At 42.4% G+C, this 26150-nt stretch overlaps 2 protein-coding genes across 3 annotated transcripts; one reads left to right on the top strand and one right to left on the bottom strand.

Annotated features, from left to right (window-relative positions):
- The first annotated feature begins 903 nt into the window (after positions 1 to 903).
- egln1a (egl-9 family hypoxia-inducible factor 1a) lies at positions 904 to 17904 on the top strand. 2 transcript variants are annotated; one of them, XM_072391282.1, is made up of 5 exons: positions 904 to 1920; positions 13123 to 13242; positions 16934 to 17047; positions 17160 to 17227; positions 17331 to 17904. In XM_072391282.1, exons 1-4 carry the CDS (start codon positions 1216 to 1218, stop codon positions 17184 to 17186), a joined length of 966 nt encoding a protein of 321 aa, XP_072247383.1. In that variant the 5' UTR covers positions 904 to 1215; the 3' UTR covers positions 17187 to 17227; positions 17331 to 17904. The 2 variants fall into 2 exon arrangements, with proteins under 2 accessions (XP_072247383.1, XP_072247382.1); XM_072391281.1 differs by having other exon boundaries at positions 16934 to 17070.
- An 839-nt stretch (positions 17905 to 18743) lies between these two features.
- Positions 18744 to 23610, bottom strand: gpr137ba (G protein-coupled receptor 137Ba). The gene is made up of 7 exons (XM_072391280.1): positions 22850 to 23610; positions 21403 to 21452; positions 21067 to 21289; positions 20589 to 20735; positions 19559 to 19687; positions 19210 to 19331; positions 18744 to 19092 (listed from the first exon to the last, which is right to left on the bottom strand). The coding sequence occupies exons 1-7, from the start codon at positions 23228 to 23230 to the stop codon at positions 18975 to 18977; spliced, it is 1170 nt and encodes a 389-aa protein (XP_072247381.1). The 5' UTR covers positions 23231 to 23610; the 3' UTR covers positions 18744 to 18974.
- Between the last annotated feature and the right edge of the window lie 2540 nt (positions 23611 to 26150).

The following is a 26150-nucleotide window of genomic DNA, read 5'->3' as shown; positions in this document are numbered from 1 at the left end:
AGATATCTGCAACGCTGGTGCATTTGTGTGTGACAAACTTCAGCAACACGCGTTAAATCGTGCCTGCCTTCTTAATATATTCACACATCTTGGAACTTTAATATCTTTATTACACTATACGTTCCACTTGTTGATATAAGCCCGAACGTTCAGCAATTATTATCTTTATAAACCGTACACTTACTGGTGAGACTATCAAATGGGCTCCTGGCTCTTAGCGTTGTGTCAGTAGAATTTCAGCACATGGCACCGAGATGGAGCACAGTGTACATCTCTATCTAATTAGTGTTCAGAATCCTCTGTTATAGAATGATAGTAACAGCTATAGCACTATAATGCCTCTCATAATATGCCTATTAGTTTAGAAATCAAGCTCAAAACTGTAACAAGCTGCTGCGCATGTCCTTGCGCTGCTTGTCTCCTGCACACAACTATGCTTTTCTAGTGAAATGTAGATAAAAGGTGGCAACTTAAAGATAGGCTTCAGCTCTGCAACCCTTATTGGGTGGCAATGTGTACATTTACTAAAAAAAATTTAAAAAAGTAATTTAATTATTAATAGCTTAAGCAGTTAACAACTAAAGATATTTTTAAATAAATGTGAAGTACAACACAAGATGTAGCAACGGTGCTAAAATGTGTCGATATACAAGCAAACAATGTTCATAGAGAAGAGTCACTGTGGCAGCACGACTGAGGAGATGGGTCGGTTCAACATAACTCCTTTTTTAATTATTTACTTTATCTCACATGGGAAAACGATTGCTGTTTGCAGCCATGACATGATCTGATGAGATACTTCCACGTGTCTGAAATATTTGTTTATTTGTCCGACAGCTTGTGAAGGTAGCGCGAGAGGCGGTGCTTATGCTCTGGCGTCAGAGTGGGCTGGACAACGGGAAGACATAGCACAACGGAGCTGTGCTACGCCATGCAGTACGCGAACAGCGTTAGCTAGCCTGCAGAAATGCCTCCCGAAGACCTCGACCCACCTCTCAATGCTCCCTCTCGGGCGCATATAGTCGCGTTACTACAATGATAGTACATGTAAACACGGAATGAGTGTGACGAAATGGCGCGGTTTTGAGTTCTATTTCCCCGTTTCGCTCAGTGTAGCGGGGCAGAGGCAGTGGGTCGTTTCCAAAGTTGTCGGTTAGCAGGGCGCGTGTGAAGGATCGGAATTAAAGGAGCAGTACAACCGCTGTCGCCTCCAACATGGAAAAGGAGCAGAGCGATTTGGAACGGGAGCGACAGTACTGTGAACTTTGTGGGAAAATGGAGAACCTCCTTAAGTGTGGTAGGTGCCGGAACTCCTTTTACTGCAGCAAGGAACACCAGAAACAGCACTGGAAGAAACACAAGCTGATTTGTAAAGAGGCGGACAAGGCTCTCCTTCCCAAACAGAATCCTGGACAGGGTCCTCCGTCGGGACACGACAAGGCTTCGGAGAAATCCCAAGAGCAGAAAAGCTCCCAGCTGGCGGACACCGCATCCTTACCGCAAACTACAAACACAGAAACACGTGAAGTCGTGGATAGAGCGGGAGAAGACGAGTCCGACAACCCCGCCACACCTAACGGACAAACGAGCTCATCCGCTCAGAAACTTGCTATCGAGTACATCATTCCCTGCATGAACAAGCACGGTATCTGTTTTGTGGACAATTTTTTAGGCTTAGAGACTGGGGTGGGCATTTTGGATAATGTGAAGGCCCTGCACAAAACGGGTAAATTCACTGACGGGCAGTTGGTCAGTCAAAAGAGCGACTCCACTAAGGACATACGAGGGGACAAAATCGTATGGATAGAGGGGAGGGAGCCTGGCTGCGAGAAGATCCTCTTTCTAATGAGTCGCATGGACGACCTAATCAGACACTGTAATGGCAAACTGGGAAACTACGCTATAAATGGAAGGACAAAAGTAAGTATTGCAACAGGTAATCAGCACTCTGAATTGAGTTCATTTGGTCCATCAGAGACCAGAAAGCTGTTGCTCAGATGATTTTCACCTCCATAACACATATAGTTGGGTCAGTAAACCTGTTGTCCCTGTGGGGAAAAATAGCAGAACTTTTGTAGGTATCCCAGAATATTGTGGGCTTCAGCAGAGGTTCAAGTCAGGATGCTCAAACCAGGTGTTAACAGAAAAAAACACTTGGTCTCCAGGGTCTAATCATTCTGTTTGTGTGTGCACAGATAATGTTGGGAGTTCATAAGAGTGATGCTCAAGTCGTGTTAATGTGTTAATATACCAGCATAGTGATCGTAACACAGTAAATGACACTCACAAAGTTGATTTTACAAAAGCTCTTCACTTACATAAAGAGAAATGTCTGATTCATGATAAGTTCAATGTCTGTGCAGCGGAATTGCAAATAAATCTTAGGTGCAATCCAATGACTGGGATGTATGAAGCAAAGCAACCGGTAGCATTATAACGTGTTTCATTGGCCTGTAGTAATAACTCATTAACTAACAGTAATGACAGCGCTCTTTCCAGCGGAGTAAAAATCCATTTTACAGCATGCAAATACTTCAGATCCTTCCATGTGGCATTGGACCCACTAACTTCATGAACAGCACGCGGTCACAGTTGGAAACTAGTGTTGAATGGGCCACGTTTTAACTGCAGACCCCTTTAAGTTGTTGTATTATATTTATTTTAGTATAAAGCAGTCCATTTGAACACTCTTAAGGTCAACAACTTGACTATGAAGTTGACCAGTTGAATGAACTTTTAACTAAACCCCCCCTCAGTTGCAGATGAGCAGTATAAATGTGAAGCGTATGCCGTTTTGTCAAAGTCAGCTTTATTGTCAATTCTGTAATACGTACTCAGACATATTAGGAATATAAACTTTGTGACTCTCGCTCTCCTTAACAACACAGTCAAAATAAAAAGAAGCCAGTAAACACTGAATAAAAAGTCTTAATATAAGAAAATACTAGAAGAAGTTTAGGATAAAGTTAGTTAGTTTTAAATCACATTTGGTGTGCACAAGCACATGTCAAAGCCACACTGTTTCAGTTTTATCACCGTTCAGTGGCAGGGATGTGTGTGGAGATGCTGCAGCCATTTGTAAAACAGCTTTCAAATGCCTTGAAGCTGGATGGGCCTGTTAATCATTTACTGGGTTCTGATCCATTCTGAGCAGGTAGTGGTGATGCTGCTGGCTGCCGTGGGGATATCAGTTCAGTATAACTGCAGGTGCTTAATTGTTTAGATGGAACACTCCCACGTTGAGAGGAAGGTCTGTGGGTTTCACAGTTGGCAGTGCGAGGTGAGAGAAAAAACCACGAGCAGCTTCGGTTTCACCGAGAGGTTTATTTCTAAGAAAATGACGCAATTGAGTGTCCTCGGGCCCGTGCTGGTTGCAGTGAGCAACTTGTTTGAGAGCTTCTCGCATCAAACCGATGAGCGTGAGGCACTTTACGTCAGCCCAAATTAATGTCGACGTTGCTCCATCTCAGCTGCGTGTGACCTCCAGCTCTTCTTTTAACCAGATCCCGTCACCATGACCTCGTAGCATGAGAGTATCCCAGGAGGAGCTGAGCTGCTCCCAGTCTCATCTCAAGTCTTCATCTTCTACTGGGAGAAAGTTACTATTTAATTGAGCAGAAGTTTGGATAAATCCTGTTTCCAGTGATTTTTTTAATTGTAAAATGAATCGATATCGGTAAAGGGTAGTCAAACAATAACTAAACACGTGAGCCTCCTGAAGTCAGATCTTCTTTTTCTGTTGATGGTGTGTTATCAAAAACTAGTAGATCAAATAAACTTTAATCGCAGTTTTAGATTAATAGTTATTACAGTTATGTAACTAGTTCATCTGTGAACTTGTGTTTAGCATATCTATAGTTTTTTGTTGTCGGAATAATTTTTATTTGTTAAATGGATTTGTGTTTCTTTTTACCTGTGTAGGCATTTAAAGAAAAGTGACGTGAACCCGATGGAGAGTTTCTAAAGATGGCCGTGTTTTTCAGATTGAGGCATGGTCGGGGTTGAGTCTATAGCTAGAGAGAGACTAGATTAGAACACACACATACATTCAGAGTAACCTAACGTCACTAAAAGAGCTCACTGTTTAACTTCGCCGTCATGTTTTGTTCTAAAAGTGCTTGATATTTAAGGTCTCTGGTGGCAGAGTCCGCTCTGGATCGAAGCCCATTACTGCTTTCAGGCATTTGGTTTTCTGTGCTGGCAGAAAGCTGCGACTGCTGTTCACTGTTATTTTTAGGTATCTCCTCCTGTCCAGTTATGTTATTTTCCCCTGACTGGTTCTCAGTAGACACGAAATGTTTTTCAGAAAGGGCATTATTTCAGGTTGTGCTGTTGATCCAAGCAGCTCTCCACTACGTTAAACACTGCAGAGGGCTGGTCTTCCTCGCCTACTGCCCCAGTTGTATTGGCAAACACATGGCTGGACTGTGACCAGTGAAAATCAGCATGACTTGCACAAATGAGGGCCACAAGTATCAATGACTCAAAAGGATACAACACAATGTAAGCACATTTCACATTGGCAGAGACGGAGGAAAATGATTTTGCCCAAATAGTTATTAAATGTCATTGTTCCACTTCCCCTTTTCACTCGGCAACACTGTGGGACGTCGCAGACAGTGGGACACGTTTCTCTGCAGATCCAGCTTGTTGAATGCTCTATGATTCCATTATAGTGTTATCAGGAAGCTAAAAGAAGAGCGTTGTCTGTCACTGACTCATTGTTGTGCACTCAATGTTGCATATAACAAGACTGCATAATAAGTATTTACACTCCACACATATGGTGTTTATATAAAAGATGATGACTGTATCTTGCATGCCCTTTAAGTGTAGATTGTAAAGTTTACAGTTTAACTGGTGAGTATTTCCCAGACTGTGCTCCTGTCAGCATAATGGAACACAGTTACGTCATCTCAGACACGATATGCCCAACAGTAATGGCTTTATCACTGCTCAGTCATGGAGCGGTATGTCACATTATGGTTAATGTTCCTCACTACTTTATTCAGACTTTCCTGTGAAAGTAACAGAGAGCTTCTGTATGTGCCGTATTTAGCATTTGTGTGAGATTGATACATGAAGCGAGTTAAGACACTTAAATCCTCCCAGTTTTCTCACGACATTTAGTCATATCACCACAACAACTCGTATCGCAGAGCGTCATGGAAAAGTACCCAGTTCAGTCAGACCTGCCTGCTTCTTGATCATCTCAGACTCAACTCTACAAACAGTCGTGGAACGATAAATACCCGATTAGTCATCATGAACACTTTCTTCATGTGTAAGATATCAAATCAATTATTCAGTTGTTCGACGCTCAGCAGGCAACGTTTACTTCCACCATCTGGCAAAACAGCAGGACATAGCCGATATACCCCCCCCCAAAACCATTTGTTGCTGACATTTCAGATGTGTGCTTCAGTTCAGTTCCTGAAATCCAACCCCTGTTTTTATCATGTTTGCGAGGACTTCCAATTGGAGCTGCAGCCGATAAATACTTGTGATTACTGCCGGGGAGTTTTTCTCGGGTGTGAATGCCAGTTTGCCCAGTTGTAGCCTTTACTACTGAGGATTAAAAAAAATCCTCCCAAATGTAATGTAAATTCATTTGATAAACACCAAGCTTAAATACTAATATGGGACTGTTTTGGAGAAATAAATACCTGTTGCCTATGGTTACAGAAATTATTGTCTTTATATACAGTCACGTTGAAGTTGTCTTACTTTCAGTGGAAATTGAAGACTGATCCTAAGAAGTAGTTTTTGGTGCATTTGATTTACGATATCATAGGGTGGCTGTGAAAATGTGCGCTACCATGAGGAAGTTGACCGTTGACCTACATCTTAAAGCTCTATAGAGTAAGTAGACGAGAGGAAGTCATGTGATGGCGGTCCTCTGAGTGCTGGAGCCGACTGTTCGTTTTTCTATTGACTGGGCTTATACATTTGTTCCATCCATCTACAGCACCTGTATAACTAAGGCAGCACCTTTCATGCCACACTTTTCCAGTTTCTTGTTCTATCGGGAGTCAGAGAACAGACCAACCTATCGTTTATTGTCACATATGAATCATCGTACAGACACTCCTGACCTGAAACCCTCCGTGATCCATCTGTGGGTGTCTTGAATGTTCGAACCTCGCACAAATGATGACATGGCAACATATAGAGGATGTTCCTTAAGCTTTTTTTTTTTTTGTAAAACAGCAGATAAGTCACAAAACGATAATAATAGCTGAATCCCTGTTAGATATTACCTGTAACTGCTGAATATTCTGCCTTCATAAAACATACCTAAAAATAATTGAAGTAAATTGTGGAATTACTTCTAACTATGCATTTCTTTAGGGGGGAGGGGACAGCTGCATTTTGTCCTGCACAGGTGTGAATATGCTTATGAGTCCGCTGTTAAGTGAGTACTCATGGAGCTCAATGAACTTTTCACCTGGTTGATTGACAGGAAACACGTTCCCAACAAGAGAGTTGTCAGCGGAAACAATGGGAGTGAATGTTTGTGACCGAACTCTCTGAAACTGGCTGAAGGAAATGGTATTTCCATCCAGAAAAGCCAAACGTAAACGTCACTAACACCTAAGAAGAAAAAGAACGAGGTTACAGTGGACTAAAGGGAAGCAGCAACTGTGGATGATTGGATGGAAGTAATATTCATTGATCACTCATCCCCAATCTGCACTGAGCAAGAAACTTTTCTTACAACTTTTCTTTGGCACGAATCCAGTGAAAATCTAGAAATATAGCAAAATACTATGGTATTATTGGTTTGATGTCAGGTAAAAGACCAGGGAGGTGGGAGTCATTACCCCTACAGTAAAGGCACAGGTTGACTTTAAGATTTGGGTGCTTTTTCTTGTTATATATATTAAAATGGAGGTTTGGTGATGCTGAGGTCATTTTGTATGCTGATAATTTGCCTCAATGACATCTCCAACAAACAGTCTGGACTCATCTGACCTGGAGGATTTCCGGTGGATAGAGCATGACATTCGAGAGGTTCTGATAGTTTTTCTTCAATAATTTGGCTATGAAGTGCTTTTGAATGATACCAACAAGGTCTTTTGTTGTATTTAGCATCATTAACCCTTGAATGATTCGGACTGACCTGTTGACATACTGAAAAAGAAATCCAGCTGTTGTCTAACCAATATGAGATGAAAAAGTTTTGGTTTCTCGTCCTAAACATGTGATGAATCCCACCTCCTTTTGTTTTCTTTTTCTTTACCCAGCCATTCTTTTTGTGCTTTGGCTCAAAATGCCCTGAACATGTAGCGTTTTCAAGCAGCTTTTTGCAAGCAGTGCTGCAAAGAAACTCTCTGTGACTGATCCAGTTCCAGAGCAAGTTTGTTTCACTTTAACACAAACATGGATGACACCTCTCAGGCTGCCTTACCTGCTTGCTCCCCTGGTTGTCTCTTGTGGTCAAAACCTTTTACGATTTCATATTTTACCTTATAGTTTCAGCTGGTTGGGGCTGGCATTTGAAGGGCAAAAGGGACTTGGTGCAGATTTTGCATTGTGGGAATCTGCACCATGAACAAGTCACATGGTGACATTACATGGTAGTGCCTGGCTGTATAAGGATCTCAGTATTAAGTACGTTTCAGATGACGATGTACGCAGCTGACTGAGATCAACTTGGGTTTGTCTGTCATTCCATTGGGATATACAAGACTGGTGCCTTCACGCTGCCACCTTCAGAGCATGTGTGTAACTCCAGATATTGCTGGTGTTTCCGCTGCGGCATGTAAAGAGCAACACTGCTGCTGTATATGTCCCTCTATTGTTCACATCCTACTGTAAATAGGTCACTTCTTTAAAGCAGGATTTCCTCTGAAGCAGCAACACTGTCTTCCAGATAAAACGGTGAGCTATCCCGGTCTGGGACACAAACCGTCTTGGTTCCCACACTCCTCTGCGCTACAAGGTCTCAATCCCAACTGTTTGTACTCGTGTTTGGATAAGCATCTCGTCTGTGAAGTGAGCAGACCCCTTGCAGCTTTTCCGTTTTGCTCCACCCCTGTTCATGGCTCACATCAGTGTGTGCGTGTGTGTGTGTGCTGTGATGAACTGATAGCATCACAGTGATCAGTGTATCCCACTGAGTGATCAGGTCAATGCAAAAGGAAAGTTCTCTAAAGTCTAAAGTCCATTAACCGACCGTAACATATGGAGTTAGTCTAAACCATTGTCTTTTGGTGATGTGTTCTCACAGCAGGAAATGGCCTGTAAGAACTTGACTGCTTTGAGTAATTGGTTCTGACAGAAATGAGGGATTCTGCCCCTCTGAATGTGGCGTACAGTCAGGCAGAACGTACGTCCTGCTTCTGAAACGCCATGTGTAGCCAAGCCAGGGGGGACCGAACAGAACGCTATTGTCTATTGGAAATGAGGGGTAATTCTCCATGGCACTTCAGAACGCTTCCACAATTTCTTCTTTGTCCTCTTATCTGTACTTTCACCAGTATCCCTGTTTTTCTTTTAAATGTGTATTCTCTTGGGTGTCAGGCCTCAATCTGCAGATGGTGGTGAAGATCCGAGGCTTTAAGCTCTGCTGCTGGTGGCGTGGACGCTATTTTGGCCCAGGGAATAAATCTACTGCCTTTCTCCGAAGCGAAACAAAAAGAACAGATAATAAAAGACTGTTAAAAGCATAGTCATCGGTGCACATGCAGGCGCACTGCCAAGGCAAAGCTGTTAACCGAGAGGAAAAGGTGGGAAGCCTTAGTAGCTCATTGAAAGAAAGGGGAATCACAGCATGAGAGAAGGACCCATGAATCAGGGAGATTACGATCACAGATTTGGTCTGTTTCGAGTGCAGTGATGCTAATAATTCTGAACATTATACGAACCTTCTGGTTTGAAATAGGTTTTTTACGCATATCTTTTTCTGCAGAATTAGGACGATTGTAATGAGTCAGGTACAGTCAGTAGATGTGGTGATGAGGAACCGCAGTTATTTTAAGAACCGCGTTCTATTTAAGATAAATATATCGGTTGCCTGAATGTGCGGAGATTCACCGCTACAGTCTGCTGCTCGTGTTTCTTCACCCACACGACCATCAGAGCTTTTCATGAAATGTTTTTTTGTTCTGCCAGATAAAACTATATGATCATGGTAATAATAATAAAAAGTTGACAGTTTTAGGCAAAAACAAGCAATTCTGAGCGGACAGCCTTCCACTGCTGTTAAATTAGACTTTTTTGGCTCAGCTAAAATTTCATGAACCTGATGGCCCCTGCGTACAATCACAGGTTTTTTCACACAGGTGTGTGTGACACCCCTTTATATAGCTGCCGGTCTACAGGGGCACGGTCACCCATGTGGAGCTCATGTGCTTCCGCAGAGTATAGCTGAGCTCCTCGGTAACTTTCACAACTCACTTTGTGCAAAAAAGCAACCTCAGTATTATTATTAATAGCTGCGGTAAGTGATATGTTGGAACTGTACCGGCCTGCTTAGGGTTTTCCCTGCTGTTCTTTGCCCCACTGATGGTTTCCCATTTAACAGAAGGCATTTTATTAGAACATGAGATGCTCCCCACCAGTTTCTTATTACTGTCACACAGCTAGTTATTTAAAATCATCAAACCCGCTGCTGTCCGGTTTCACAGTACAGCAAGACCGTAACTGCACACTAACTGAATTACTTCCTTAGAAACATATCAAATGCGGTTAAATGGAAGATTTAGTTTTTTTATTAGGTTTCGTGTGATTATTTGGTTCTGATACTGTTGTGCATACACAGTCGTATCTTTGGATTGGACTGGAAATGTTTGAAGGAAAGAAAAATCAGTTTACAGTGAATCAGCAGGGCTGACGTCACGTGAGTGCTATTTTTTTCTGCTGCTCGGTAAAGCTTCAGCCGTGTCATGTTGGGGTCGCAGCTGTCTGACAAAATACGATTGAAGACGAAGAAGAAGAAGAAAAGAGCTGTGACTGGCACAAAGAAGAAGAAAAAAGATTCCTCTTGTTCCTGGGAATCCTCGTGTTTACGGTTGTTCTGTCAGAAAAAGTGCGGCTTGTTGAGTTATGGGACCAAAATGAGTTTTCACCTCTGCGTCTGAAAGTTAACACCTGCATCGAACTGTGGGGAAAGTTTCTTCTGCGCACCCGCCATGAAGCTGAGAAACTCCAGGAGCATTCTCATAACGTTGAGTGAAAACCCTTTGATAAACGGCGCCAAACTTGCTTTGTTCTTTAATTTTTTCACGCCTCTCCTTTGGCCTCACTGAAGGCCCCTCAGAGCTTTGCTTTGGTGACCTCTATTCCTCTCGTTCCCTGCACGTAAATGCCAGTTGGCCTCTGAAGCTCTGCTTGTGGAATGTAAACAAACAACATGAAGAGCAAGGTCAGCCTCTTAATGAGGGCCACAGTGGAACGCGGAAGAGTAAGTGGCTGAAAGAATGGAGGCTCAAATGGATGTAGAGGTCAGGGGTGACGGTGGCAGGAAGAAAGAAAAACAACAATAGTGGAAAAGAGTAATGTCACGATGTAGAAGTACTCTTAATGTCAAAGTGGTTGTTTATCTGTTCTGGGAACATTAAGTTTTGCCTCCAGCATTTCGGAATACTACACTTTCTTTTTTAGTGATAAGGGCAGAGAGAGGAAATCTTTGGGATTAACATGCCTGAGCATATGCAGTATTATTGCATGTCTTTCACTGTGGAGAATCTTCTATTTGAAATGACTACACTCTAAAGGTTGTCTGTATGTTGCACTTAATCAAGATTTTCTGTCTGAATGAGGATTTTTATCTTAAGCCGTGTCTCTTCTGTGTGCTTCAGCTTGTTCGGTTCTCATGACCAGATCACAAGAAAGGCAAACTGGAATTAAACAGCACTCCATACAAGGTTGGCATTTCTAGATAACAGCTGTTCTGCATTCCAGTGTCATGTATTTTGTGTGGTTCATTTATGCACACGCTCCTTTGTGTGCACCTCTTTTCAAAGTGACATGTCAACTTCTGCTAACTTCTGTTAACTAACTTTTTTGTGATGTGTTAAGATGCAAGCTAGTCAGAAAGCACGTGGGTCACAAAATCCAACACGCGGCGCACTCACTGGTACATAAATGGGTGTGTGGGGGAGACGAGCTGCTGGAGGTGAAGCTTTATGAAGTTTCCAGAGCTCTCTGGTTAAGGGACGTGAAAGGTGAAACAGCTGTCTTGGGTTTCTGCAGAGAGCTGAGGCTCACTCACCTTAACTCAGCCCACACACACACTTAATCCACACTTTACCCATCTCTAGCCATGCAGCATGCTCAGCAGTTAAGGGGTGGGAGGGGTGACATAGCCGAGGATCAGCCAACCTTCCTCACGCTCTGCACGTAGCACAACCATTAAAATATTGCTCCCTCTGGAGGGAGGCCAGGAGTCAAAGTTTACAGCAGTTCACTCCTCTCTTCTGCTGGAGCCCCACCCCTCTGCTTTCTGTGTCTGTGCCCCTCTCCTTCTTTCTCCGTCCCTCTCTTTTACACACACACTCTCTCACACAAACACAGTAAAGCATACTGTATTGCGTCTTGCAGACAGGAAGCTCTTTGTCAGTGTGCATCCCCCTCACTCAGCAGCCGTTTCTTCTGAGACCCACCCCCTTTTTTTTTTTTGTATATTCATGCACACATACCCCCCCCCCCCCATCTTTATGGTGGAGTTTTGTTGTTTTCCAGCTTTGAAAGCCCTGATACTGTGCATTCCAGCGGTAACCTGCATCACGCAGAAGATGTGTGCACAATGTGGACTGACGCAAGCAACTACCATCAGATTTTCAGGAAAATAAGATTCGGACGTGTGTGTGATGTAAATGATTTTGATCACTCTTATTGGATGTTGTGAGACTTGAGTGTTTTTGAGATGTAGCATATCCTTATGTTTCTCTGAAGTTTTATTTTGTTATGGTTCAGACATCAATACATGATGATCAGGTTATGGCACAAGACCTGTTGAAGACGTTTAGTCAGATTTTAGTGTTTACAATAATGTTTGTGGTTTATGTTGATGCAAGTTCATGAAAGAATGTTGAGGAACTGGCCTTTTGCCGGTCGTATCACTGTGTAGACGCCGCTGTATGAGGGCTGAATCTGCCCTCTGTTTGTGCATGTTTGACGCTCACCTTGCCTCCACTTTCAAGTCATACAAGTGCATGGTTTCCAGGTTTTTGTTGTAATCGACAGTGTGAGAAGTCAGTTTTTTATTTTTTTAAAGATATGGAGATAGATGGATTTTCTTTCTCTTTCTTTTTCGCTCTCTTTTCTTTTCTCCTGTTAATCATGTCATCTTCAGACTATTTGTTTGTCTGTCACCCAGCCCTGTGCGAGTCACCACTTTTTTCCCGATGCCTTATTCCCCAGGAGCATTTTGCACCGTACGAGTCCCTGCGCTTGCTGTTTACACCAAAAAGTTTAAGAGCTCACGGGGTTCGCTGCCAACACACAAGCAGATCGTGCGAGTCCTAATCGAGCAGTTAAAGCGAAGGGAAGCTGACATGTGGCACAATATCTCCGGTTTCTTTTCTCACGGGTTGAACGTTTCTTATGAAGCGGCGGCCTGTGCTTCAGTCAGTCTGGGTGCAGGTGAGGCTGAAATGAGATGCTGTGCTGCTTCCACGTTGTGGGCCGACAAATCCAATTCCACGACTCTGGTTCTGGCTGACTCCACCCTCGCTGATGCTTGGATTCGTGCTTTGACTTCTTTCTTTCTTTCTTTCTTTTTCTTTCTTTCTTTCATTCTTTCTTTCATTCTTTTTCTTTCTTTCTTTCATTCTTTCTCTCTCTTTCTTTCTTTCTCTCTCTCTTTCTTTCTCTCTTTCTTTCTTTCTCTCTCTTTCTCTCTCTTTATTTCTCTCTCTCTCTTTTTCTTTCTTTCTTTCTTTCTTTCTCTCTCTTTATTTCTCTCTCTTTCTCTCTCTCTTTCTTTCTTTCTCTCTCTCTCTTTTCTTTCTTTCTTTCTTTCTCTCTCTCTCTCTCTCTTTCTCTCTTTCTCTCTGTCCATTCAGTCTGTTGTTTTAAGACACGTGAGATCTAGACTGTGTCTGCTTACGTTTGTGCTTGTGTCACTGCGTATCTGTTTTTACTAATCACATTTTTTCATCTTCCTCTCTTCAGGCAATGGTGGCATGTTACCCTGGAAACGGAACAGGCTATGTGCGCCATGTGGATAACCCCAACGGCGATGGACGGTGTGTCACATGCATATATTACCTTAATAAAGATTGGAATGCCAAGGTATGGGAGTAATGTATGGAGAGCATACCTTTATTTTTGTTTAAAAAAGATACTGAATCAGTCATTTTTTGGGTGAAATAACTGTTAAAAGGAAAATGATGAGCAGAATGGTAGCGCGACAGGTTGTCATGTTTCAGTCTGGTTTGCTGTCACAAGCACACGACGCGCTCCATCCTGCTTTACCCCATAGCCCACACCTCAGCAATGGTGTTGATGGTTGTGGTCACATGTCAGCACATGCTGGATGACCATTCCTCCCATCTGTAATCCCATTAAAATGCAGAGATCCCTCTAATCTAGTCTAACTCAGTCAGGGTGAAGAGCGACCCTGTGACACCTGCCACACGTTTTGCTCTTTCTGCAGGAAAGTGATTTACAGGCAGAGAAATGAAAGACTCGGAACAGTCATTCTGGGCTTTTGATGCATTTGAGGCATGATTCAGTTGTAGGGGATCAGAACACTCAAATTCAAATTTGCTTTATTGGTATGAATGGTAATCATTGTTGCTGAAACATATACATATATAGACATACACTTCAATTATAATACAATTTTATGTTAAATATTAATACAATTACATATTATCTACATTATATTACATTAGATACATTTAATTTTAAATAGGTAGATAAAAAGTATTTTATACCATGCATGTTCTACACCAAACAGTGTTATTAGGAGACTGTGTTGTTTTTTTTACACTCTTTCATCAGAAATGTAGGCTAGAGTGTCACAGGTCAGACGTTCAGTGCCATCGGACAAGCAGTAAAGGAACTCACTTCTTGATATGAGACAAATAAACAGGATGCCGAGAACCAGGAAGCAACAGCAGCTTTCATAACAAAATGTAGCAGCTGGTAGACTTTGACGCCTCTCTGAGGAGGTGGAGATGTGACAAGACTTCAGTACAGAGAACCTGGTCTGCCAGGTCTTCCACACAAACTTGACCTCCCTGACCCCAAAAAAACTAATTTGTCTTGGGATGTTATTTCTTGGTATAGTGCGGGCTGTGTGTTTGCTTTCTACTTATCACTCCTAGAGTCCTAAAAAGAGCATGAACATTTGTAGGTCGATCAGCAAAGCTGGAAGTAGAACACAGGTTTTTGGGGACCAGTCCTCTGTGTGGGGGAGGATGGTACAGCTTCTAATTCAACACTTTTTGGACTAACTTGCAGTTTTCTGAACTACTGCACATATGTTCTGCATGTCAGTAGCCTATGACGTGCAATTCTCTTTGTTAATGCAGTTTGTTGGGTATAAGGAGTCATTTTTAAGATTCCCTTGGTATATTCTGTAGCTACATTAAGTTTTTGCTCGTTGATGTGTGTTTTAAATATTCTCACATAGATACTTGTATCCATAACAATACGGAAAAAAATACGTGTTTTAATCAGTCAAGAAATGCTGCTTGTTATTTTCATGCACCGGTCATTTTAAACAAGTCTTGTTATAGAACCCTGTCGGTCATGCGAACAACTTTAAATCTGCTCTCTGATTGGCTGTTTGTGAGGCTATCTGGTATAGAACGCGGTTGCCTGGATACCAGGGCTCCATGAAAGAATGGCATGGCTTTGGAATGTTCAGGTCCAGTTGTTCCAGTTACTTCATCATCTCTGTTCAGCTGCTTTGTGTCTATTTTTGCAAGAAAATGTTCATGATAGCGCAGCATAAAGATGTCCAGTTTTGTTGTCCAGGCGAGCACATATCCAGATGGAAGGAGATGAGTCGGCCATCAGTACCCTTTCACCTAATGCTCGTCAGTGCAAAGGCGTGATTTTAAATGAGATAAGATGTGTGAGTTGTAACATCGCGGCTCTATCGTGTGGTTCATCTCAATTAGCCATCAGTTACGCACTGAATATAGTCTGAACAATGCAGAACGTGCCCTGATTTACATAAAGGTTTGTTGTGAGTAATAAACAGTCCTGCTGGTTTCTGCACTGACACCGTGTGACTTCCTTTTACGAAAGGTGCTCTCATGGGGGTGTTCGGTTGAGCAAGATTTTCTTTACCTTTGATAGCGTCTAAAAAAAAATTCCCTTCTCTTTAAAGTTTCCACCTCCCACAACCTCAGTTTTTGTCTGTGTTTTTAAGCATTTAAAAGGGTGGATTTGGAAAGAGCTGACTTTGCAATAAGCTGCAGAACAAGGGGGGGGGGGGGGGGGGGGGGGGGTTCTTTACGGGGTGCAGACAGCTTTTACTAAACTTTAACACAATACAGTTTGGTAGAAGCCAATGATCTCACTTGTCATGATAACGTTTTGTTTTCAGATCCAGCGTTGAAGTCGTCACACAGAACTCTGTGATGTGGATTTTGAACGATCGAGCAAATTAGTGACGTTAACTTGTATTGTGTCAACAGCTGCAAGGCTCTGCTAATAAAGTGTTTGGTAAACATCGTCCTTTATATAACTGCCGTTTCTTTCTGATGCCAGATCTTTGTTTTTAGTGTTACTCTCCCGTAAAATGATTTCCCTGCTTGCCTTGTTATGGAAGGAGGAGAACATAAAGTGCTTTGGGGAACTTACTTGCGTATGCGATAGATCGCGCGGCCCGAACATTTTCGGTTATGTTGGTGAAGCTGTGTAGGACGCCGGATCTCACGAAGATGAGATGTTAAGAACTCGCAAAACTGCGACACTCCCGTTAGTCAGGATTATGTTCATATTTGCAAATGAACACGTTTCCTTTCAAAGCAAAATTATGCCTGAAAACACAGAGAAATGTCGGCTTCTATGGACTCGGCCTACACATTGTTTTTTCTCTTTTGATACTTTTTGTCGACTAAGGTGTCTGCAGCAATGGTGACGTTTGTTATCTATCTCATCAATCACATTTTTACATTCGACATCAGTCAAGTTCAGCGTGATGTAGGCCATGAGACCTGAGGAAACCGTAATCCTGCACATCCTCTAATCCACGCATCCTCATTTGCAGGATCGCACGCTGAACTGTCCTGACACATACGTGCCGTTTGAACAGTTGGTAAAAATCTGTGGTCTTTGAGCTGATTACGTGCTGCTGCCAAAAAAAAAAAACCCCATCGCTCCTGTCTTCTTTGACCCTATTGTGTTTTATTTGGTTTTGTTACACCACTGGCATTCCCCCTCATTCAGCGCACTTTAACTGGAAATAGCATTGCTTCTCCAGCACAGGGTGTGAACCGTTTTAACGCAGCGAGTTTGCGTGTGAAGAGAGGGGCCTATCATATCAGCTGTGTGAGAGTTTAAGCGGCACGATTGCAGCAATCTGCTTTTTCACTCTCCAGGTCCTTTATCCAGCCAGAGCAGTTTTCCTGTGGGTTATTCTTCCTATCCCTCCACAGGAAAGCCGTCCCCCGCTGCTGCTTCCTATCCTGAGCTTTCCTCCTAGCCCCTGGGGTTAGACAACCCTCTGCCTTAAACATTGTCGTTCCACTTTGATCATTGGTGGGGGGGAGGCAAAAAAAAAAAAAGACCACAAGTGATTAGTGATTTAAGTGTCTTTTTTTATGACTGGTACAAACTTTTTTCCCCCTCCGGCTCTCCTGTGATTGCGTGCAAACCTCCGTAATGTGAATGCAGATTACTTTGAAAAAGGCTGTCACCACACAGGCCTCCTCGAGTGTTGGTCCCGCTTTACCTTCCTGCTCCCGCAGTGACCTGATTTGTATACGTAATGAGGCTGTTTCTTCTTGCTCTGCTCTTCCAGGAACACGGTGGCCTTCTTCGAATCTTCCCTGAAGGAAAGGCCCAATTTGCCGACATAGAGCCAAAATTTGACCGACTGCTGCTGTTCTGGTCAGACAGACGGAACCCTCACGAGGTTCAGCCCGCTTTTGCTACAAGGTCACCGTCCGTGTCTGTTCGCAGCACATGCTCAGATGAATCCCGCCTGTTTCTGCAGTGACTCACCCCTCTTAATTCTGTCTCTGCAGGTATGCCATCACAGTGTGGTATTTTGATGCAGATGAGCGAGCCAGAGCTAAAGAAAAATACTTAACGGGTAGGATTTGACAGATGGACCGCACAATCGAGTTTTTTTGTTGTTGTTGTTGTTGTTGTTGTTGTTGTTGTTGTTGTTTTTAAAATTGATCCTCTGCTTGCAGGTGCAGGAGAAAAAGGAGTTAAAGTTGAACTCGGCAAATCATCAGATCCCAGCTAGTAGGACGACTGCATCCCCGGCAAACAGCCAATAAGTGCTCTGTCTGAAGAAAGTGGCCTCTGGAGAGCATGTGTGTGCGTGTGTGTGTGTGAGAGTGTGTGTTTTACAAAGCGACACAGCAGACTTTTGCTTGAATGGGTGCAAGATTTATCCTTATGGAAACAAAACAAACTTACGCAGGAATTGGGCAACCCAGCTGATTTCGAATGTCATCACATTGTACTGAAAGGGATTGTACGTTTGCCACCTACAGAGAATGAAACATTTACATTACAGCTGACACTTTCAGAAAAAGGCTTCAAAAAGGTGTTAAACTCCAAGAAAGTCTTCATCCTTTATGTATTGTTTTGTTTTTTTTCCCCCTCCCCAGTTAATTCCTTAAAGGTACAGTGTTTTGCATATGCGTCATGTTATGCTTTTCACATGGAATGGGCTGTTTATATAAGCTACTGTAATTGCTTGAGTTTGCAATCATTTGAGGAATGATCTGAATTAAAAGCACCCTGTTTCTAACGGAACTGCTTTGGTCTCGCTTTGAGTTCATTGTCTTGCTGTACAGCAGATGTCAACTGAGGTTTTTGTGCTTTCGTTTTTGCTCCATGCTCGGATATGTGAACTCTTTGAGCACCGAGAGTATCATAAAACAGTATCTGTGACTGGGACACTTCTTTCCCACTGTCTGACTTGCTCTTATCCAGAGGTCCGTGCGCCCTCTGCAGGAGGCTTACGGTACAGCTTTTTGGATCTGTGGGTAAATGAAGGGAGGTTGTTGCACAGTTCAGGAACCATATGAAAATGATCTGATGCATTATATCCGATAGATATTAATTAAGCAACTATGACATTGTGATTATTACTGTAGATGCAATGCTTCACTAATGAAAACATTGTATTACCTTAATCAAGTAGTGGCACTGACATCCAGAAAATTACATTAAATGCTCTGCAAGTTGATGTATATATATATATATATATATATATTTTTTTTTTTTTAGTATTGCTTTGGAAAATTTGGGATTTGTTAGAAGTTATCTGTGTGGTGACACAGTCGCGTCGTAAAAATATGAATAAATTGTTGGTTTTCTTTTAGAACTTCCCAACAAATGTTAAAATTCACTGAAACCCAAATCGACTGAAAGTGGGAAAACGTCAACCAGTGCCAAGTCGTCATTCAAGTGTTTTATCACAAATTAATTTTACAGTAATTCAACTTTTGTTTAATTCAAATTAAATGAATATCTTCTCTATATAAACACATCTGTATGAAAAAGAGTATGTTCATACACAGTACATAAAGATAATGCAGTACATATCATAAAGGTCAAGAAATATATTAAGTTGTACTCAATATAAACTATACAGTCAAAGATGTTTAATAGCAGATCATATTTTGTACAGGAGGTGTGCAAAATGAATGTCCCATTACTTGGCCATTGTTTACTGGCAAAGAGAAGTCTGTTAGTTTGTCTCCAGAATGAAGTTTAGAGCCCCTTTATTCCACATGTGCTTCGGTCAGTAGCAGGCTGTGCAAAAAATGTACAGATGAAAAGCAACGCCGCAGGTCCACAGGAGTCATCCCGAGCTCCACTCAGTAATGGCTGAGCTCTTCCGGAGGAGGAGGAGGGAAGTTGTAGCTGTCATCGCCTCCAATGTAGGCACCGATGCCGCTGCTTTGGCTCCCCCATTCGTAGCTGTCGGCAGCCAGGCTGGAGAGTCAAAAAAGAAAACATTCATTGCATCTCACTACATTTCTACATCGTGCATGGCAGGTTTGGGCAGGTAGGATCGTGGCATTTGACTTTTTTTTTCTTTTTTTTTTTTACCTGGCTTGAATGTTTTGAGGCATGACGCTCCACGCTAAATCGTCATCGCTGTCATATCGCCGTGGGTTGTCAAAGAAATAAGCCCTAGAGGAGAAGACATGACCAGGAAGGCCAGAGCCGCTCTGCAGGAGCCAAAAACAAACAACAAAGTCAGCATAGGCAGTGATGATGGTGATTACAGTACAAAAACTTGTGTGTTTCAGATAATCTAAAGCAGAGCTTCCCAACCTGTTTGCTTATGACTCTATAGTCTATGACAACTCGCTTTTAATTTGACTGAACTTTTTATAGCTCATGCCGTGAGCCTAACCTGATCCCCAGGTTGGGGTCAGTGTAACTGCTGGCTCACCCTGTCAAGGTTAGGCTTCCGAACTCTGAAGAAGAACACCACAAGAGAAGTAGGGAGCAGCTCCCATATAAATAAAATCACTCCAAAGACGATGTAGCCAGTGTCGCCCAAAGTTGACTGTAAATCTGCCTGGAAAAAAAAAAAAGAAGATTTTAGAAAAGAAAAAGAATCAACAGCACAAACATGACACGTTCTGAGTGAAGTCTTCGTAAAACTATTCAAATTGGGTCGCAAGATTACCTCATACCTTATAAGTGGTCACAGCAACATCTTTTTTAATCATTTAATCATTAATTAAAGCAACAGAGAAGTTTGTGAACCTTAAAGCTATGTGCTCTTGTGACCAGTTTTGAAGTACGCTGAGTTTTGTTATGCAAATTCCCAGGCCTGAAACTGCTCAAGAGCGCCCGACGGCTAAGATACCGCAGTTTACAACTTTGCTTTCCAGCCCCACTCCACATTGTTTAAGATTGCTCAAGATTGCAAATCTGCCAAATTTTCACTATGAATAGTCACAGGAAATGTAACGTGTCTGAGTTACAACAACAAACAAGGGGATATTTTTTTATTGTGTGTATTTTTCTACAGCAGATTGGTCAAATAATGCAGGGAGTGGTAAGAGTGGCCTGTGACCCCAAGTAACTACAGGTATGAAAAACAAGCAGAACTGAAATCTGCAAGATTGCCATTTTGAAACTAATTTGGGGCTAATCTAAATCAGACAATTGACATAAATATGGGCCTATCAGCCAGTTAGCAGAGCAATGCTTAGCTTAGCCTGTAAATCCCAATGAAAACACACTTTTTTTCAACTCTTTGGTTTTTGGAATCAAACGAGAAATACCGTAACTTCTGCATTAGTGAGTTTTAGAGGTGTTTGGCAGTGGATTACACACCGTGTCAATACCACCTGGTAACCTGGAAATCTAATTGTGCTATGCTAAGCTAACTGGCTGTTGACCACAGCCAAAGTGGAGCTCAGAACAATCATTTTTTCTCCTTCAAAGCTTTATGACATCTGATGATTCACCTGGTCCGACACATTGTACCAGTCGTAGTCAAATGAGTTAATATTCTTGTTTGAGAGTCCCAACACGACCAGGTTGTAGCATGCCCTGGATGCATACAGGAGAATGACGATGGCTCCTATGACTGTCACCTGGCATACAGACGTCCCCTGCACAAGATCATACATAGTATCAACCAGACATTCCAAATTAGGCTGAAATGAAATGTGATCTGGTGAAAACAGTGAAAACTGGTGGGAATAGCTTACTTTCTAAATGCAATGAGGTAAGGCTTTTTTAGTTAGTTGTTAGATAAAACACAAAGGATGGTGTCTTATTAACTATACTACACTATGTACGCAACATGTACAAAGCATAAATAATGTGTTGAACTGCAAATTCATGCAAGCCTTCGCAAAACTTGTCGATGCAAGCTACAGAGTGGCAACTCCTCCCGCTCACTTCTCAGAGTCACATCAGGCCCAACGAGTTCTGTCTCACCTTGGACTCCAGGTAAATATTGGCCAGCGACATCTTGGCAATCTTGTATAGACATAAGGAGAGGGAGATGGCACACAGGACAAAAAGTGTGTCGTTGATAGTAACCCTCACTAGGACAATGGTGTGTGCCTCCGCAAAGGACATCCTCACCAAGAGGGCACACACTAAATTCACAACTAAAAACACCAGGCTGATGAACAGGAAGAGGAGGTACAGTGGCAGCCTGGCAGTCAGGGAGAGAGAGAGAGAAAAAAAGAATACATTTACCGTTCAACCCCACCAAAAAAAATAAACTGTGATAGAAACCAACTGAAAACCATTCAGCACGGCGCTCACCTGTACCTCAGCAGCTCTGGTGCATACTTTGACTTTGCCTTAAATACGACCTGTGAAAGGAAAACAAGACACTGCATCATGCAAATGCGTCACGCTGCTTTGGTAAACTGTTTTCACTTCTCTATTCCTTGGTCTCGTATGAAAAAGAAAAACAAGACATTCTTATAAAACAGGAAGCTTGCGATTGAAACGAACAGAAATGGTCTCACAACGCAGTGAAACAGAGTTTTCAGACACACTTTAAGTTGTCAACGGTGGTTCACGTCAGCGTGAGAGGATTATACTAAAAATAAGCTTCAGGCAAAGGCCAGAGGAGCTATTAGTTGATATGTGGATTATGTAAGCAGGTGAAGAAATGATTCACCGCATCCCACTTTGTAGCTGATCTAAATGTTACACTCATAGCAACGTGTAATATTCACTGAATGGCCGACTCCTTATTATCAGGTGCATTTAGCGACAGCAGGTTAGGCATTCAAACATGTTCCGGGGCACTCATCGTGACAGTTTCACACATTTCATTCATTTCAGCAAACTGTAAAGAAAACCAGACCAATTCTAATCAACCTCTCACACTTGTAGTCACGTAAAAGTTATTTGATCCTTCCGCACATCAATTTGACAGCATTTTCCTTTTGCATATATGCCTGAAAAATGCTCCGGGGAGAGCTGAAATGACAATTAGAGCCACCATTTTATGAGTTTAATTCAGTAAGATGTGCTCAAGGGGCTTTTGATGGACTTTTTAAAAGGTTTTTTACCGCTTTCTCCCACTTTATGCAGTGGACCTCATGTCCCTGAAATTAGAAATGAACCAGTTATGGAAAAAATCAGAAGCTGTGGCTCTTTTTTTATTTGTTGTGTTATTTTTAACTACATAACTAATTATATGCTCAGTCCAAGATACGTGTTTTGTTTTGTTTTTCAGCTGGGTTTACTGTTAAATGAGAATGGTAGACCTGAGCTGTCAACCACATATCAACCACTGTTTGTTATTTCATATTTTGCCAAGTAAATGTCAGAAGATTTCAGCTCCGACGATACAGTTTCCCTTCAGGCATGACATGAACATACTTGACTTGAACATCCTTTAAAAGTAATCAGGTTACGTTGTTGAAATAAAGTTATGTGCACTCTCTCTCGCTCAGATTCTCCTGTATTTTCTTTGTCAGAAATGGTCTCCTTCTTCACAGTGAAGTCTGTTATCAGTGTATCCGGCTTCTTGTTTCACAACTCTGGAAGTTGCAGTTGGCCTACACACTTCTCCCAAAGCTCACACACATCCAATGAGCCTGTATGTCAATCTCTGCACATACATCATACCCGACTTCAGGGAGACTGATCAACATTTTGTATTCACATACTATAGAATAAGGCGCAGATGAGTGACGCCACATGACAATCTGCGATGGCATTCACAGCATCCTCCATAATCCTGCTAACTCACCTGTGCAAAGTAAAGGTTCATGAGACTCAGAGTGAAGAACTGCAGGCAGACTGGGAAGCAGTAGAGCAGCCAGAAGGGAAAGGGTCCCAGAGTGTTGGCTGTGACAAAGTTCCTGAAGTAAAAAGAGAAGAGCACGGTGCGCAAGGCTGACCACAGCAGGCACAGGAACAGGAACACAGTCTGGTAGCTGAGGCGCTTGTGTCGGTACCGCAGGACCAGCCAGAGCTGCACGTAGATGAAGATGAAGAGGAGGGAGTAGAAGACCGTGTAGACCACCGTCAGCCCCAAAGTGACAAAGGGGGGTACGGCTGGGCTCAGAGTAGGCAGAGGCAGGGACTTGTCCATCGGCGACGGCTCTTTCTCCTCCACCAAAGCCTCCATGACCCGCTCTCCCCGAACGTGAGGGGATGTGGGAGGTGTGTTTGCTGGCTGCAGATCGCTGGCTTCACAGCGCCAGCCTCTCGGGCACTCAGGCCCGGTCGAGGAGAGGTGAAAGCCGCAGCAAAAAAGCAGAAATGGGGAGAGAAAACAGGGCTGCGGATGCGGCTGTCACGGAGTGCGAGAGGAAAAAAGTGACGGAGAAGGAAACTAGTCCAACTTCCTGCAGCAGAGCCAGAGACGACCAGAGAGGGAGGCACATGATCTGCGATGAGCAAGGTCCGTTTGTCGAGAGCTGCAGCGGGCAGGAAGCCGATGAGAGCTGCTGCAGCTTGGAGCTCCGTGCGAGGACCAGCCCTCTCCTCCCAGCGCGCTCATTACGTGACGTTACGCATCAGCTGACGCACACTACTGTACCTTTAACCCTGTGATGGAGCTTCCCACCGCTGCTCTGGTCCCAGGAGGGCAGGTCCGAGCTATTACATGTATTTACTCTCATTTTATGAAGATGCGCGAAAGAAAATTCACATTCATCTTAGAAACAGGTCAGTACTGCAAAATCACCATGTAACATCAGAAACATGTAGGTCAAGTAAACAGAGCTCCAAAAACTACATTTGAGAATATTACTAATGTCATTGTAACGATTATTAGAATTCGATGTGTGTAAAGTCATGTAAAAAAGAAAGTTTACTTTAATGATGTATATAGATTTAATCACCTGGTCTTAAAATGAGGAAAATACAACCACAGATAGAAACCAACACATGTCAGTGTTTATTTAACAAAACCGAAGACATGCTCAGCACAGACATCTCATACCAAGTCTCATGCGTGGTGGTGGAGGGGTGATGGTCTTCTTTTGCAACACATCTTGCAGCCACTGAGTCGACGATGAACTCCTCCTGTATACCAAAGTAATCTAGAGTCAAAGATGAGACCCCACGTCTAAAAGGTCGAATTTGGCTGAAACTAGGTCACGCAACAGGACAGTGATCCCAAACGCAGCCTCAAATCTACAACAGAATGGCTGAAAAAGTAAAGAATCAAGGTGTAAAGACCCAGTCAACCTCAACTTTATTCAAATGCTTCTATGGGACCTTAAGAGAGCTGTGAATGAACAAATGTTCACAAACGTCAATGGGCTGTAGCAACATTGTAATAGAAGAGTGGGTCAAGATTCCTCCACAGCAGTGTGAGAGACTGGAAACATCATACAGAAAAAATACCATGTTATCAAGTTATAAAGTTATTACTGCCAAAAGTGATTCTACAAGCTATTTATAACATTAACAGAATTCCAGCACTCACGGTTGTATAATCCAGCAGTTCTAGAAAATGGATGAATGGATGGATTTTTTTGGTTTATGTCAATGTGTTGACCTGCCCGGCCCCCAAGCCTCAATAAAACCTGGATTTTCAATTGCATAAAAGCATTAGAATGATTCAGCCGAAGCCCACTCATCCTGGGTTTCAGTTCTTATTCTGAGTCACGGTCCAAAAATAACGAATCCAGCAAGTTTTGTACAACGCATCAGTTTGTTCTCTGACACATCCACGCCGCCCTAACTTCAGAGCTGCATTTTGAAATGCAGGTTTTCAGATACAAATGTGGAGCGTTGTAGCTCTGGTGATGCCCACGTTACGTCATCAGATTTTTATAAAGCTTCTCCAGAGCCACGGAAGCTTTTGTATGGTTTGTTTGTTTTTTTCATTGACTGAAAAGAACATATGGTTACACACAAACTTATATTACTGCATGAGATCACTGGGATTTCCCTTTAATTCCACCAGAAGAGAGAACTTCTGCTCACAGAGGCAAACTCTGGTTTATGACCCGAGAAGAAGCTTATCTGTTATGTGAAGTTTGTTATGTTCATAAATAATAGGGTTTTTGTGTTACAGGACTGGGGCATGTGAACATGAGGGAGGACAAGGATGGAGGTCACTCCCACTCACCTTTGACTGTTGCGATACATTCATCTCTTACCACACAGCGACACAGCTGCCCAGACGCCACAGCCAACAGGAGGCTGTCAGTGACAAGGCCTCCTTCTTGGCTTCATTTTTGATTGTGTTCTTTTTGGCCTGTCAGATGTGGACTATAAAAATGAACACCAATATAATCATATTCAGACTCATCAGGTATTCGTCTTAACATGTATTTCTTTCTTCCACTGCCTGGCTCTGGCCCTTTAAATCACCCACGTCTTTGGCTTTGCCAGAAAATAAAAAATTACAAAAAACGGGGTGATGCTGAAATAGCACTTCAGTCTTATTATCAGGCCACAGTATCCTATTATGGACATATCAGACAACTGCATGCTGGTTACCAGGCAACACGGGTAGAGAAAACAGACTCACAAAATCAGTGACAAATCACAGCTACTGACATCACTATAAGTATCCCTACGTTTCGTTTTGTAGAGAGGCATGTAGTTTCCCCCTGAATGAACGTCCTCTGAACTTTTTAATGATATAGATTTTAAAAAAAGAAAAAACAGATTGAATACATGTATCTATTATTTCAACATACATTCTGTCAGTTTAGTGGTTTATATCAATGAATATAAACCTCAGCAGCTACAAATACTGCAACCTTCACGAGATGACCAGAAGGTGGCACCTTTCAACTACAAAACAGAAAGACAATTTCAGTGCAAAGTTTTCATTAAGGCAAAATAGTCTTTCGTTTGCTTCACTACTCTTTGTGAATTCTTATTGTTCTACAATGCAAAAAAATGCAATTCAGTCTCTGAATGAAGATGAGTCCAAACGTTTGACTGTTACTGGATGCATAACAATATAAAAGGACAAACGGACTTCATTGACTGTGATGAGATGTGCACAATTACATCCCAATTTAGAGTATCTCACCATTATTTGTCATTTTCGCTTACGAAAGAGACTTTAAAACTTAAAA

Source organism: Leuresthes tenuis, unplaced genomic scaffold (genome assembly GCF_036924035.1).
Source record: "Leuresthes tenuis unplaced genomic scaffold, fLeuTen1.0.hap1 SCAF_8, whole genome shotgun sequence".
Lineage (NCBI taxonomy): Eukaryota > Metazoa > Chordata > Actinopteri > Atheriniformes > Atherinopsidae > Leuresthes > Leuresthes tenuis.
This window is presented reverse-complemented; position numbering and strand designations above follow the sequence as displayed.

Coding starts and splice junctions, on each gene's coding strand:
- egln1a (XM_072391281.1), top strand. CDS start 1,216: ATGGAAAAGGAGCAGAGCGATTTGGAACGGGAGCGACAGTACTGTGAA. Junction 1,921..13,122: donor CTATAAATGGAAGGACAAAA/GTAAGTATTGCA, acceptor TCCTCTCTTCAG/GCAATGGTGGCATGTTACCC. Junction 17,228..17,330: donor TAAAGAAAAATACTTAACGG/GTAGGATTTGAC, acceptor CTCTGCTTGCAG/GTGCAGGAGAAAAAGGAGTT.
- gpr137ba (XM_072391280.1), bottom strand. CDS start 23,230: ATGGAGGCTTTGGTGGAGGAGAAAGAGCCGTCGCCGATGGACAAGTCC. Junction 21,453..22,849: donor TGAACCTTTACTTTGCACAG/GTGAGTTAGCAG, acceptor TTCCTTTCACAG/GTCGTATTTAAGGCAAAGTC. Junction 19,093..19,209: donor CCTCAAAACATTCAAGCCAG/GTAAAAAAAAAA, acceptor TTGACTCTCCAG/CCTGGCTGCCGACAGCTACG.